At 35.1% G+C, this 15,008-nt stretch overlaps 1 protein-coding gene across 1 annotated transcript in view; it reads right to left on the bottom strand.

Annotated features, from left to right (window-relative positions):
* Positions 1-14,758, bottom strand: part of LOC138698196 (flagellar attachment zone protein 1-like) — a 53,862-nt gene extending 39,104 nt beyond the window's left edge. The window contains exon 1 of the mRNA XM_069823973.1: positions 14,602-14,758. Within this exon, the coding sequence (XP_069680074.1) occupies positions 14,602-14,652 (51 nt within the window). The 5' untranslated portion in view covers positions 14,653-14,758. The remainder of the gene's footprint in view (positions 1-14,601) is intronic.
* Between the last annotated feature and the right edge of the window lie 250 nt (positions 14,759-15,008).

Here is a 15,008-nt window from a genome sequence, read left to right on the forward strand (position 1 = left end):
TGAGATTGTCCGAGGCTACTTCTTTCTTTGGGACCATTTGAAGGCGTAAGTTTGTAAACATCGATCACATACACTGGACGAACTGAAGACGGCGATTCGTGAAGAAATCGTGGCAATTGCACCAGCTATGTCTGTGAAAGTGATGCCTGTATTGAAAGCCAAGGACATCATATGGATGATGTTGTTTTCCATAAATAAACTGCATGTATTGGTGAATATGTTAATAACAATAAATTTTTGATTTGCTGAATCCTTACAATTTTCTTGCCATGTGAAATCCATCCGTTCTCTGACGCACCCTGTAGTATGTAGTTACAATCAATATTAGTTCACCTTCCTATATATATATTTTTTTTCTTCTTTTTTCATTCAATTCTATTTCATTTATTCTTTCCATTCTAATTTTTTTACAGACTGGTAACTAAGACTTTCGTGGTTTGAATCCTGCCTGGGAAGAAAGCTTTTTTTTGTTCCTTATTCAAATTTATTCCCAATACTTTTCGATTGCAGCGATATTTTGCTACTTAATTAACTTATTATTCCCAGAACATGAATTTTTCCAGCAATCGAAATATGATATATGACACACATCAGAAGGGCTACCCGGAAAGTAACTTCCGCCAGGCAATTAAAAAAAAATATTCCTTACAGATATATTTCATTATACACAACTTGGAACTAGACCGTTCAACTATTTTTCAACATAGTCTTCAGCCAAATTCAGATATTTTCAGTAGCATTTTACAAGTTTTAGCATATACTTATCATAGAATTTTGCAATTTGTGATCTTGAGTCATACCTGAATGCTGGAAGGATCTCACTAACTTTTTAATGTCCGACAATACACTTCTGAGTTGACTCTTAGTATTTTGGTGTGTGTGGCTTCACTCTATCGACTGGTTTTTTGTATATACGTAATCTCCTTAATTAATATCGAAAAGTTGGCGATAGATTTGAATTGCTTTAAATTGTTTTACTAGGAAATATCTTCTTACTGACCCGTATCTCAGAGCTGATGGAATTTTCAATTGTAGCTTAGGTACCTACTGTACTCGCCAAACTTAGACGATCTCCCTCACACCACTTCTTAAAACCAGTTCTGATAACTCAACTCACTGCCGATGATTCATGGTGCGTCGCGTGCTTATTTGTAACGCTGCGTTGTCACGTCTTACTAAGCGAATAATGAGGTAATTGAATTACTTAAAAATAATATTTGTCAAGTTTAATCCACGTAAGAAAACTGCAGAGAGACGAAATTTTGCATATTTAACAGTGTTTTCACTACAAGTAGGCCTATATATATATATATATATATATATATATATACATACAGAGTAAAGTACAGTTACCCTTAAAAAGAATGAGACGATTCTTGGTTGTCGGAAGTTGAAGTTCTACAGCGCGGTTCACTCGATATCGACTATAACGATAAGTACCATGACAAATAGAACAAGAATTGTTACAAGGACCACAACAAGGACAAGGATCAGAATAAGGATCACGAAGAATACAGCCATTTAAGGCCACGATTTCACAACATAGCTCGGGTAACAAAATATCATTGCTTCTCTGTACCGAATGGCAAATGCCTGCTATCGTATCTACATTCTGGACTGCTGCTGTCACTGTCTTGTCTCGGTAGCTCATATAGTAGCGTGTCGGTTCCGCCATATAACCGTAACGTTTCGTGTTCGGTCCCAGGTAAAACTTTTTTTTATTGAGGTGTAATTAATTTGTTCAGAGTTCCTCGACTGTATAATTTGTCGAAAAATTTGGAATAATTTATGCCCAACTTTTGGGTCTACAAGTGGGCTGAACCTCGTCAAAAAATAAATAAATCTTACTTGGAAGTTAAAAGTATTCTTCCTGAAACAAAAATCATAAAAAACAAAAAGAGACCTGTTAATTTAAAATCTTGTCCACATACCATCATACATTTCTCCAATCGAAATCCACTCGATTGGTAGCGAAGGCAAGACGGTTGACAGCTTGTGCTTCCCCCAATATTTCCATTTGCGCAGCCCTCCGGCTCCTAATACCGCGGTTCCTCAACCTGCTGATCACAGTCTGTGAAGAACCGGGAAAGTTAGATGCTGCTCTTATTTCGTTAGCAATCCGAAAGGGATCCAGTCGAACTGTCTCGAATAAGAGAGCATCCTCTTCCAATGAAGAAATCCGCGGACGCCCAGGAATAGGGCGATTTTCAACCTCCCCTGAATCTTGGTAACGATAAACCCCTTCGCGGCTGTACTTCCAGGAACACCGACCAAACGGCCAGCAGATCTAGCCCCATATCCAGCTTCAACTAGAGCTATAACTCACTGTCTCATGTCACGTCGGTTCGCCATTACGATGAGAAATGAGGGATGACGATAATACTTTAGTGTAGACAATGACTATTTAACCTGATATAGAATTATTGAAATAAGGGGCATCTTGCACAATAACAGGATATAACAGGAAGTCCAATTATTGTTGCGAAACTAATCAAATTAAATCTAATTACATTAAGTAAACAAATCCCAAGTTATGACACCACGTTGCTACAGCTAAATTCTAGGTTATTAACATAAGCCTTAAATAGGTCCGTGCTTATGCGTTGGACGACAAAACCAAACATCGAAAGTTCGAATCTTGCCGAGGAATGTAACTTCTTCCTTTTTATAATGTAAATCAGACTTCTAACTACAATCATTCATATTTCTTACATTATTTATTAATATTTATAGCCAACATTGAATTTGTAAAGAAAAGACTTTAGAAATCTCATATGGAATTTGTGATCTGTAGTGACGGAACTTTTCCGGTAGAGTCGTTTTCCCACCAGCATACAAGCTGAAGTAGCACAGCCATTGATAAAAGTTTTGTACACAGAATTAGACTGAATTGCTATTCGACAGAACCTATAATCAATAGCTTGTCTGAACATGATAAAAACAAATCCTAAGTGTTTCCAATGTCACTGAACAATATTAATTTAAAAACTAAAAAAGGGTCGTAAATGCTGTATCTAGTGACTACTTACATTTATGTCTACAAAATGAATCTTGGAAAAAACGTATATGATACTGGTACTACTGATATTAAGAGTAAATGTATTGTATTTTTAACTTAATTTCAGAATCACTTCAGTGGATGTTCTCCACTCAATGTGAAAAAATTCAAAAGTAAAAACATGTAGATAACGCACGGACTACAAAATCTCATGTATTAAAAATAAGAATCATATGTAATGAGTTGCAATGTAATGATCCTCATGTTCTTAAATATTACAAGAAGTACAGTGTAATTTATCAAAAATAATGAAAGAGGGAAATAGAATACATTTGAATAGAAAAGTACAAAATTCAGATAATGCAATTACAGCTATTCGGAATATTATTAAAGTTAAACTTGTAGATATCCTAAGAAAGAAAATATTTTTTCATTAAAACCAGTGATTATAAAGTAGAGGATCCCAAATCTATTGCAAATTCTTTTAACGTCTTATAGTATATACATAGTACAGAAATATTATTGACAAATTAAACATTCAAGATTTTGCAAAAGATACTGCAATTTGTTACTTAACATATGCATTTAATAATTAATCTGAGGACTTTGTAAAACTCTATTTCAACATTATTTAGCAATTTCAAAGTTATTTAGACAAAAAAAATCGTTGTGTAGACTAGGAATCGAACTCGCACTCTTCTACACGACACGCAGAAGTCTTAGCGTCTGAGCTATTGAAACGACACGAAGGTTTTCCTTTCTGTGCGGAGTGTCGATCTAGTCATGAAGGTTCATTGTCGCTTTAACTACACGATTTATGTATATATTTACCTTTTATTTACGTAATATTATCATATTTTTTGCAGTTTTTGAAGTGAATTTCGGAACGATGCTAGTAACAAACCAAATAGCCTGAATTTAAGTAACTCAGTATTCGTTATCTTGTGTATCAGTGCTCTGGTCTCTGATCATGCGCAGTGTCTTGCATCTGAGACTTAGGAATACTCAATCGTCTCATCCTTTTCTAGGGAAACTGTACATAAAACAAGGAAACAATATTGCAACTGAACATTCACTCAGTGTCAGTAGGTTTTGTGTCCAAGTATACAATATTATACTCTTCAAGTCTAAATTTCCTAATCTATGATAGTAGTGGTATCGCCATGCAGTAATTTCTTGTGACTCCGATCTAGCATTTTTCCTCTGTAAAATCTTGTAAGAAAAACCCTAAATGAGCAAAAGTCTGTATGAAGTTATACTACTGTAAGGAATTCATAACCTGTCCCTCTTGTTTTGTCACGCATAACTTGAATAAGTTTGTCGTTCGTGGACGCCTCTCCTTTTTAGTACAATTCAAACATTGTTCGTCGCAGCAAATCCCTTGAAAGATCGCATATTTTATCGAATACTTGTTTCGATTCTGTCTTATGTTTCTACTTTGGCGTTTCACATTTTTCAGTGTATTTAATGTTAGAAATTTTATTCACAGTCGTTAATCAAACTCTGTAGGAATTTGAAGCGAGTTTATTTACATTCCTTGTTGGATAAACCCTATTTCCACTTAATGACTGAGTAAGAATCAAAATTAAATTTTATAGTATATCTATGTCTACTGTCTGTTTTCGCATCTGTGATCCTCTCCCTAATACGGGTTTTGTCCTTATCTTTGGGGGAGTTTGCTTCACAACCATCCTCCACTGCATCATTCGGGCACTCACTAGGTAACCAAGGCCTAAACATATTATTCATTTTATTTTACTTCACTGATTACATCACTGGAAGAAGTTAATTCTGTGTGAGGTAATATAAAACTGAGACAAGTGGAGTTCTACGATCCACTTGCTACTGCAAATATACACGAGATATGGCAGCGCTGTTATAAAGCATCGGACGCGGCAAACTGCATAACATATACGTACGTACATCGAGAGCACGTTGATACGACTTCTTTCCTCTGAAATGGGGATCGTCTAAATTTGACGAGTACAGTACAGTGAAGACATCATTTTTGTTCTCCCCATATCGAAACCACAATTATTCAGTTTGGCTTTTCATTCTCTTTGAGTTTTGCCTATATACATTGTGAAAGAGGACCGATGCAACAAAATTTAAGAGGTGACTCTACATGAATATTACACTTTTACTACGTCATACTACTTTTGACTAATAAAACTGTACGAAAGGACGTCTTTCAATCAATCACGGCTGCTTATCGCACAATTTTATCGCATCCTAGCATTTGTTTAATTTTATCGCGTCCCTAGCATTTGTTTATTTTTATCACTACCCTAGCATTTGTTTCTTCGTTTGCCAACATTTCAAACTGCACTGGTCTGGACGTCAAAAAACAGAAAATTACAAACCACTCTAGTCGATGCACAGCACTTTAAAAAATGACTCGCATTGGCATTCAAGAAGAAGAATTAATAAAGATCACTGGTCATAGCTATGCATCTTCCCTGGAACCCTATTTACAAATAAATGAAGAGCACCATTCGGAAATCCTAATAAGTTGAGGGCTACACCATGTACATCAACGAGTTCACTTCTTTTACGCACACGTCCAATATAACATCAACTGAACCACCAATCACTAAAACATTCAAATTTGAAAATTGTACTTTCAATAATTGTTTCTTTTAAATTATTCATGTTTATTTTTTATTTCATCATCGTTAATTAAAACGTTTCTTGTTTATTTCATCATCCCTAATTAAAACTTTTCAAACACTTGTGTCCACACCTGTGGAGTAACGGTCAGCGCGTCTGGCTGCGAAACCAGTTGGCCCGGGTTCAATTCCCGATCGGGGCAAGTTACCTGGTTGAGGATTTTTCCGGGGTTTTCCCTCAACCCAATACGAGCAAATGCTGGGTAACTTTCGGTGCTGGACCCCGGTCTCATTTCACCGGCATTACCACCTTCATGTCATTTAGACACTAAATAACCTAGATGTTGATACAGCGTCGTAAAATAACCCAATAAAATAAAAAAAATTCAAACACTTGTTTATATTATTTAGGTTATATTTGTTATAGCTTCTGCTATATGATATTATGGATAGTCACGTACCAGAGATTGTTTAATACCAAGATTTATTGAAAATCATCTGTCAAGTGACGTTGTTTATTGGGATCCGGATGATTGAAGTGGAATGCAAATGTTTTAATAAAAATGAAACTTAATCAACAAAGCCTTCTTGACTAGTAACCGTCCACAGAGTTCAATGCAGATTCCATAGTTGGCACAACTGATAACAAGAAAACAGCTAATCAAAATACACCACTGCCATCTAGCGTAATGTTGAGATGGTACAATAATACATTTGAAGACAGTTGTAACTTATTTTCGTAAGTCAATTAATATTTTATTGTATTGGAGTACTTCGTTACTTCTAATCTTTTATATACTTTCTTCTAATCGTGTAATAGTCAATTAAATCCCACTCGAGTTTTGATTTTCTCTAAATAAATCAAAACCTCTAGTGAGATTACTGTTAATAAATACTACAAAACATTTATTACATATTTTCTTCGATGAAGCACCGTTAAGCAGGAAGAAAAAAATAGTCTTTGCCCAATTTTTGTAGTGCTATATTGTGGTAACGGCCCCAAAGAAATGGCTGATTGCTGTACAAGCAGATAGATAAAAATAATCTGAATATAATTCACGAAAATATTTATAATAAACAGAATGAAGTAATAAATTTATTATTAAAACTGTATAATCAACCAATCAATCTGTTAGCGACTTGAGTTTTTTTTTTTTTTTTTTTTTTTTTTTTTTTGCAAATTAAACCGTTTAGCCATGAATTTAAATTCAATAATTGAGAATATCGTTAAAATAAATCTTGCACTGTAGCGCACTATCATGTGCATGTGACTCAGTTCAGCAGTGGGGGAGGGGACGGTAAGGGATAGGTCGCTGCGCTTGCTAGACTTATTGCAGTGGCCGTGATGTGAAATGTTTCATAGTAACATAACGATTCATTATAAAACCTCTTAGTTACTTTCATCACATCAGATACTGTATTTCTTTATGCCCAAGAATTTTTAGAACTTTCATGTAATCTGTAATTAGCATGTGTCTTTCTTTTTTACTATATACTGTATTTGCGATGTTTTTCTATTATTTGTTTCAAAGTGAAAATGTTTGCTGTACAATATCTTCACTGTCTAAAACCACTTTGCTCTATAATATCATTGAAGGCCCCAAACCCTCATTACTTGCAAATGGCTTTCAAGGAACCCGCAGATTCATTGCCGCCCTCACATAAGCCAGCCATCGGTCCCTAACCTGTGCAAGATTAATCCAGGTTCTAACATCATATCCCACCTCCCTCAAATTCATTTTTATATTATTCTCCCATCTACGTCTCGGCCTCCCCAAAGGTATTTTTCCCTCCAATCTCCCAACTAACACTCTACATACATTTCTGGATTCGCCTATACGTGCTGCATGCCCTGCCCATCTCAAACTTCTGAGTTTAATGTTCCTAATTATGTCAGGTGAAGAACAGAATGTGTGGAGCTCTGTGTTGTGTAACTTTCTCCATTCTCCTGTAACTTCATCCATTTTAGCCTCAAATATTTTCCTAAGAAACTTATACTCAAACACCCTTAATCTCTGTTCCTCTCTCAAAGTGAGAGTCCAAGTCTCACAACCATATAGAACAACTGATAATATAACTGTTTTATAAATTCTTTTAGATTTTTTGATAGCAGACTAGATAACAAAATCTTCTCAACCGAATAATAACAGGCATTTTCCGTATTTATTCTGCGTTTAATTTCCTCCCTAGTGTCATTTATATTTGTTACTGTTACTTCAAGATATTTGAATTTTTCCACTTCTTCGAAGGATAAATCTCCAATTTTTATATTTCCATTTCGTACAATATTCTGGTCAGAAATTAAATTAATTTTGGCCCACTAACCTATTGGAAAATAATCGACAGGAAATGGATGATGTAACTACAAAAATTCGAATAAATAAACTTGAAGATTGTGTTATTAATTAAGTAGTACTCCACAAGCCCGATGGGATGGAAGTTCGTACGCAGAAACTATGAAGTTAACTACGCCGCGTTTATTCACATCGTGTTGTTTACATCAACTCAGGGTAGTTCGGGAACTTGTACAGAGCACTGCAATGCTTGAATCAAAACACTGCTCGATATAGTTAGATGAATAAAACAAATAGAGTATAACACACATTTACGAAAGTGACATCTCATTATATTCTTTGTAGCAGATGGTGATAATTTTAAATAAAAAGGAATGGTGTAATTTAATTGTCACTAATTTTGTTGCAATGTACAACTGTGTACATTCGTAAATTGTCAAATATAAACATATGTCGATTGTCACTCAAACATATGGGCCCATTTTCCAGCTACCGCCTCAATTGTGACACTGAGAACTATCTAAATAGTTCGACAAGTTCCGCATCATAAGCTGAATCATAAAATATGGTAAGATGACATACTGCGAATGGATCCTAATAGAGTAAGTAAAAAGATTCTGCATTATACACCAGAAGGTTATATAGATGTTGGTCTTCATAGAACCAGATGGAGAGATTCTTTCTGAGCCGAAACAGGCCTTCGGGCGTCACGAAGATAAAGATAATGATGATAAAATATGTTCAATACGACCTCTTCCGATTTCCAGACATGTCTGGAGAAGGAAGTTCATGTTATTTACAACACGGTGTAGCATCTCGGCGGTGATTTAACGACACTTTTCTGGATCCGCGTTTGTAGATGTTGCTTGCAGGTCACAAATCTTCTCTTCGTCTACACTGGATTCCATTAATGCTCTCTCGTTCCTTAGTCTTACTCACAAAGAAACTATGGGTGATATGCATAGACATTTCGCTAGCCCATGTTACGAGCGAACTAAACTAGCCCCGGCTATCGACTGGTTACTTGTACAGGATTCATATCGCATCATATCGCTAACACTGGTTTATGAATATGAAAAACGTTAGTTTGCTGATCATCCACCGGAAGCCCGCGCTAAGAATATCTATGAATATGTCCCTACGTCTTCTACTCCACCTCTACCATCCACGTGCGGCTTGATTCGCTTGTATTGTGTATTCCGGCCTACATACTAGGATAGCAGAGAAGGAGCTGAAGTACTGAATGTAAGCACAATTTCAAAACGTGACGACATTAATGAAATAGATTATACAGGAACATCATTTTATTTTTACTTCAATTTTTATTGTACCTGAGTTTTTTAAAGTACTTCACTCCCACTCTTTCTACTAGTAGGCCCTAAACTGCCACCAGTCCTCCACACAAAACCAAGGTCGCTTATGCAGTTAAAGTGGTGTTACGTTCACAGTATACAGTAGTGAGTGAGTATGTATAGTACGTTCCAGAAATATGGTCGTATTTCCCAGTGAATAAAGTGCATTCATTATTAAATCATATTTTTGCACAGATACTGTGCCCGTTTGGTTACGTCGCACCCCGGTTTCTCCCACCCGTTTCTGCTGACCCCTCTGTAAAGGCTAGTGGCTGGACTGTCTTAGCCTCTTTCTGAAAACATTTCCTGTTAGCAATTGAACGTCTACGTAATATTATAAAGCGTTTAAAATAATTTAAATAAAATGACATCGTTAAGTAATTAACTTTCACATGATTTTAACCCTTTCTACGACTCTGCGACATAACCACTTGGACGGAGAGTAGATAGCATGTCTGGGTAAATTTATCTGTGCGGATCGGGCAGAAGTGAGGATTGAATTTATAGTACGTAAGGTACTCTGTTACAGAGTAAGTACAAAATTATTTCAACAGGCGCAGGATTATGGCCCACCATGTCGACTGGTTTGAGTGCTTTGCATTATATCTTTTGGGATTACTGTAAAACAGTTGTGTTTGCTAAACATCCTACAACAATAGACGAATTAAAGATTTATATTCAAGAAACAATACATTAAATTTCAGAAAATATGCTTAAAAACGTTTTCGATAATATGCACAAAATAAGTGAAGCCTGTATCGAAATGAACGTCCAACATTTTCAACAATCTGTTCCAAATATCCAGATTTTTATTATTTTTCAATTTGAATGGATCCTCCAAATTGTATGCTAATATGCTGTAGACAGTGTACTATACGTCCGCCTGGATAGTTCAGTTAGGGAGTGAAAACAGTTAATGTTAATACTGTACCGTATTTTTATTTAAAAAGTCCTACCGAAAATTATCAAACTCAAAATCGTAATACTTCCTAGTTTATGTAAATGGTTGCACTAATTTTCTTCCCTTCTATACCTCATAAAATGATTTGTTTGCATTTTATAATAGTGTCATCAAACTCCGGTCTTGGGAAAGGTAACAAACAGTCTATGTGGTCCTCAACCGTTAATTCAAACGTATAGCCATATTAGTATTAGAAACGTTAGTGAAAACAAAATGATGTCCCAGTACCTTTTCTTTATGATAGCTCTAGAAAGCAGAGTTAAGTGTATTTAAGTCCGGCGTCCTGGGAGCCCACTCTCTGGGTGCTCTACAGCATATCCACCGATCTGGGAAGTTTTCGATGATCCATTTCCACACATAATGTGTCATAACGTAATGTAATAATTTCATGTAATGAATTAATAAATAATTATAGTAATTGCCCACATCTATCACCTTCCACACAAGTGAAATATTTAGGAATTATTATAGATCAGCATTTAGGTTGGGATAAACTCATTGATTTTATGTGTACAAGTATAAGAAAGACAATTTATAAATTCATAATACTTTGAAATTTTTCACTAAAGAGGTATTGAAAATAATATTTTTAGCTTCAGTACAATCATTAATACAATTTAGTATAATAAATTGGGGTGGAGTAGCATCATCTGTACTTAATCCATTAATTTTATTACACAGAAATGAATAAAAATTTGTCTAACCAAAAATGTGGATTACCCAACAAATTTAATTTATACAAATTTTAAAGTATTAACTATTGGAGAAATTAATAAATATAGTTTACTAACTTACTACCACAGAAATCAAATAAAACATAAATCTAATCGACATGAATATCGTACTCGAAGACAAAAGTCTACTTTCCGATTAATTGAGCCCAAATGTCATACAAGTCCAGCTCTTAAACATGGTGCTAGTTTCGGCCCAAGACTTTATAATAAAATTACAAACCATTTTTCAAATTTGAAATATTTTATAATTGAAGCTTTTGAAAAAGAAATTTATAAAATTATTCGTGATATATAATATTAACAAATGTGTGTATTTTTTTACCTTTTATTTCTGTCGACTATATTTATGTTTTTATTGAATATCACTAGCTTCTGTCTGATTATCGATATATATATATATATATATATATATATATATATAGTACATGTGTTTTTTTCTCTCTTTTTGTCTTTCTTCTTTTTTTGCTCTTGTGTGTTATTTATTGGTTTGAATTAAGTTAATGTATTTAGTAAACTGTCCTTGAAAATGTTATGTTATATTATTGGCTAAGACCACACCGTACACGAGCCTGGCTCTTACGGTAGTGGCTAGAAACATTTCTGTTTTATAGACCAATTTTAATTTGCCTGGGGCTAGCGTCTCTTACCCGCGGAGAACACACTGCACTATGGTGCATTCGTAGCTGTTAGCGGGTATGCTCTCTACCTCTTCCTGCTGCAGACGGGGCACACGGGACGGCTACGCTTACCCTTTATCCATTTCAGCGAGTGCTGACGACCAATGGTCTAACTGATAAAATTCCAGCATCGTCTTACGCCACACCTGTGCGGAATTGGCTCGACAACTTCCTCTATCTGTGGGTGGGCTTCAGACGATCTAGAGACTGGGCTCCAGGTCGCTTGACCTAAATCCACTTGACTTTCTTTATGGGGTTGTCTTAAGAAAAAGGATTGAACTGGATTTAAAGAAGGTGGCACTATGACCCAGCACTGCGACCTTATTACGTATATTGCGCTAATTTTTCAAGCTAGGAACATTCGCAAACTCTCACCGGCTGACTACACTAAGTTTCGCTGCGAACTCAGGTTTCGAGCAAGAGCAAACAATCCCATTCGTCTCTAGGCCAGCCCTCTCTGTGCGTTGCCAGCCGGTGTTCGGGGAATGCTCTGGAATGACGACGGAATGCAGAAATGTTGACGGAATTATGTAAATGTCTAATATGGGAGAACGGGAAAACCCCGAGAAAAAATCCCAACGGCGACCTTGCCCGCCATAGGTGTCACTAAGGATTTTTCAATGAAAAATCTCAGGCCTGACCGGGACTCGAATCCGGATCTCCTGGGTGACAGGCTGAAGGTCTGACCACTCACTCACAGCACGGAATTATTCAACACATTACGCAATATTCTGTAACGACTACATCGAGTTGTTAGTATAATATTGGTCGCGTGTTGTCCTCGTGCAGTTGCACTTGCTTTTGATTCGTGTCTGCACTGAAAATGAGTACACATTCCAGTAGCCATTTCAAACAAGTTCAACGTATGCCCTCATAGTCCTGCTAGACACATATTAGGCTATTGCTTTACTGGATAACATATTTTTAGTAATAATCCTAGCAGATTGATGAGGGTGTGGCTGTTGGAATTTAATGTTAGGATTACGAAAATATATAAATTTTTCATTACTGTTGACATGATAAATCTGTAATCCATGGGATTGACGACTAATTGACAGCATTGCCATCTGTCGCTAAGCTTGCGCTAACGTCAATTCATGGGATATATTTTTAGTTCCAAACTACTATACTTTTGTCGAAGTTACTGGTGTAGCGAAATAGTTTGTCCATTGAGGAACCAGTTTAATTTATTACCACTTCCTGATGCGTTTCTTTAAAAAAAACCTCGCACGTGTTCTCAACACTCCTTTCGAAGCATCTGACCTCTGATTTGCAACATTTTTGGCCACATCAGCTACACTGAAGTACTGTTATCGAAGTGTCAGTATTCCCTTCTTTAAGATAAAAATAAGTATTCAAAGTGAACACTTCCACGAAAAAAAAATTAACTAATTAAATCTAGAAAATCATTAGTTACCTAAATATTTAATTGACGGGTTGACAGCAAAAACCGGACAAGTCCAAAGCATTAATTTTTCAGAAGACGAACAAAACTGTTCCTCACGTTTCCCATTCCATACAATAATCTGACATATTTTATACAGGTATGCCAACTTCGATAAAAAGTTTTACTATTTTCGTTTATATGGTTTCTTGGAAATAAAAAAAAAATCATTTTTGACATATTTACTTTTTGCAGATCATTTCATATGTACACACATTAATTACGAAAAAAAGTATATCAAATCATGTCTCATTAATATTGTCAACTGTATCAACATATTATGATTTTAAAATTTTCAGTCATATGACTTATCAGTCTTATTGCGAATTAACATTTGCTAAATCATGTTACTAAAATGAAAGTATAAACGTTTTCGCCTGTACGGCATCATCAGGTACATAAGTATTTAACGATATCTAACATAAGTACCATGTAGAATGTATTCACTTTTGTAATGAAATATTAATTTATATATATATTGTGTAACAGTAACAAGTAAAGTTATATGTAATGACATCTTGTAATTGACTTATCGGAAAACCAAAAACGAATTGTAAAATACTTTATAAGTGTTTTATTGATTTAAAAAATTTAACATTGGAATGATTTCCTGAACAAGAAAAACAATATTATGTTTATATTTTTCTCTTTATTTGTGCCCTTTGGTCTTTGAATTTTTGGCGCGCCAGCTATATCAAGTATCGAAAAATAATTCTTCTAATAACAACACAATAAATTATGCTCAATCAAAAATATTATTATTATTATTATTATTATTATTATTATTATTATTATTATTATTATTATTATTATTATATTGTAACATTTGCTGCCATCTCAACATTCTCCTCATTCTAATGACTTCCTTTTTTTGGACCTGGTTCATTTTGATGAGCATTCATTTCCAAAACGAAGTATTTAACCAATAACACAGAAAATAACAGATAATATGTCGATAAAACAAAAGAAGAAAACACTAATGCCATATTCATGATTTTTTCTAACAATAACCGGATAAGATTGTGACTTGTCCGTCTTTTGTTAGAAAGATGTTGGACTAATCCGCCTTTTGCAGAAACGCTACATTTTCAAATACTCATTTCAATGGCACAGATCTGGTTATTGTGGAAACTTGTTATGTCAATAGATACCGCTTGAAATGAAGAGAACAATAGGCCTGCTATGCTCAAAATTTGAATTTTTGGACTTGTTCGGTTTTTTGTTATCTTTTCTCCAATTGTTAACCGAAATAAATTAAAATGATTAAAACGGTATGATTTAAGTCAAAGCTCATTTTGATTTGTCGTATTTGCTTTTATCTTAGAACTTCTCGCCAGGCATTGAGCGTCTTTTTTTCCTTATATATTTGGCAGCTATTTATGTTTGTGGTTGTCTAAAATTTTACAACATATTGCCATATAAAGGAAAATAATGGTTTTTATTATATTTCTCTCACTTTTCTTGGTAGTGCGACAGCGATAAAATTGTTTATTTAGATAAGCTCTCTAAGGTCCCGCTATCCTAAATCTTACCTGAATGCAGAAGCACAGCAATAATATTGAGCAAGTCGGTGAATGTCCCATGGTCACAGAGCCGTCACGGAAATACTGTGCCAGCAGTTAGCGTTGTCTTAACTTTTGTGTCCTGTACGTGACTATTTGCCTCGAGCAGCGATCACCGACTCCGTAAAGGGAACTTGATGGGTCTGTTGTTACAGACACACACTGAATTATTCGCATATCTGAGACTGCCTTCAGATTCTTTCACAGTCGAAACAAATATTGATATATAGCAAGCGGTTTTCGTATGCTGTCGAGACTTCTGTTTTGATACTTTTTGGGCTTTCTCGACTTATACTTAACACAGAAGCAAATATTGTCACTTCTGTAATGTCATTTTGGCACAATAAGAAATAAAGGGACATCATTTTATTTTTACT

The sequence above is a fragment of the Periplaneta americana genome, chromosome 4 (assembly GCF_040183065.1).
Source record: "Periplaneta americana isolate PAMFEO1 chromosome 4, P.americana_PAMFEO1_priV1, whole genome shotgun sequence".
Classification (NCBI taxonomy): domain Eukaryota; kingdom Metazoa; phylum Arthropoda; class Insecta; order Blattodea; family Blattidae; genus Periplaneta; species Periplaneta americana.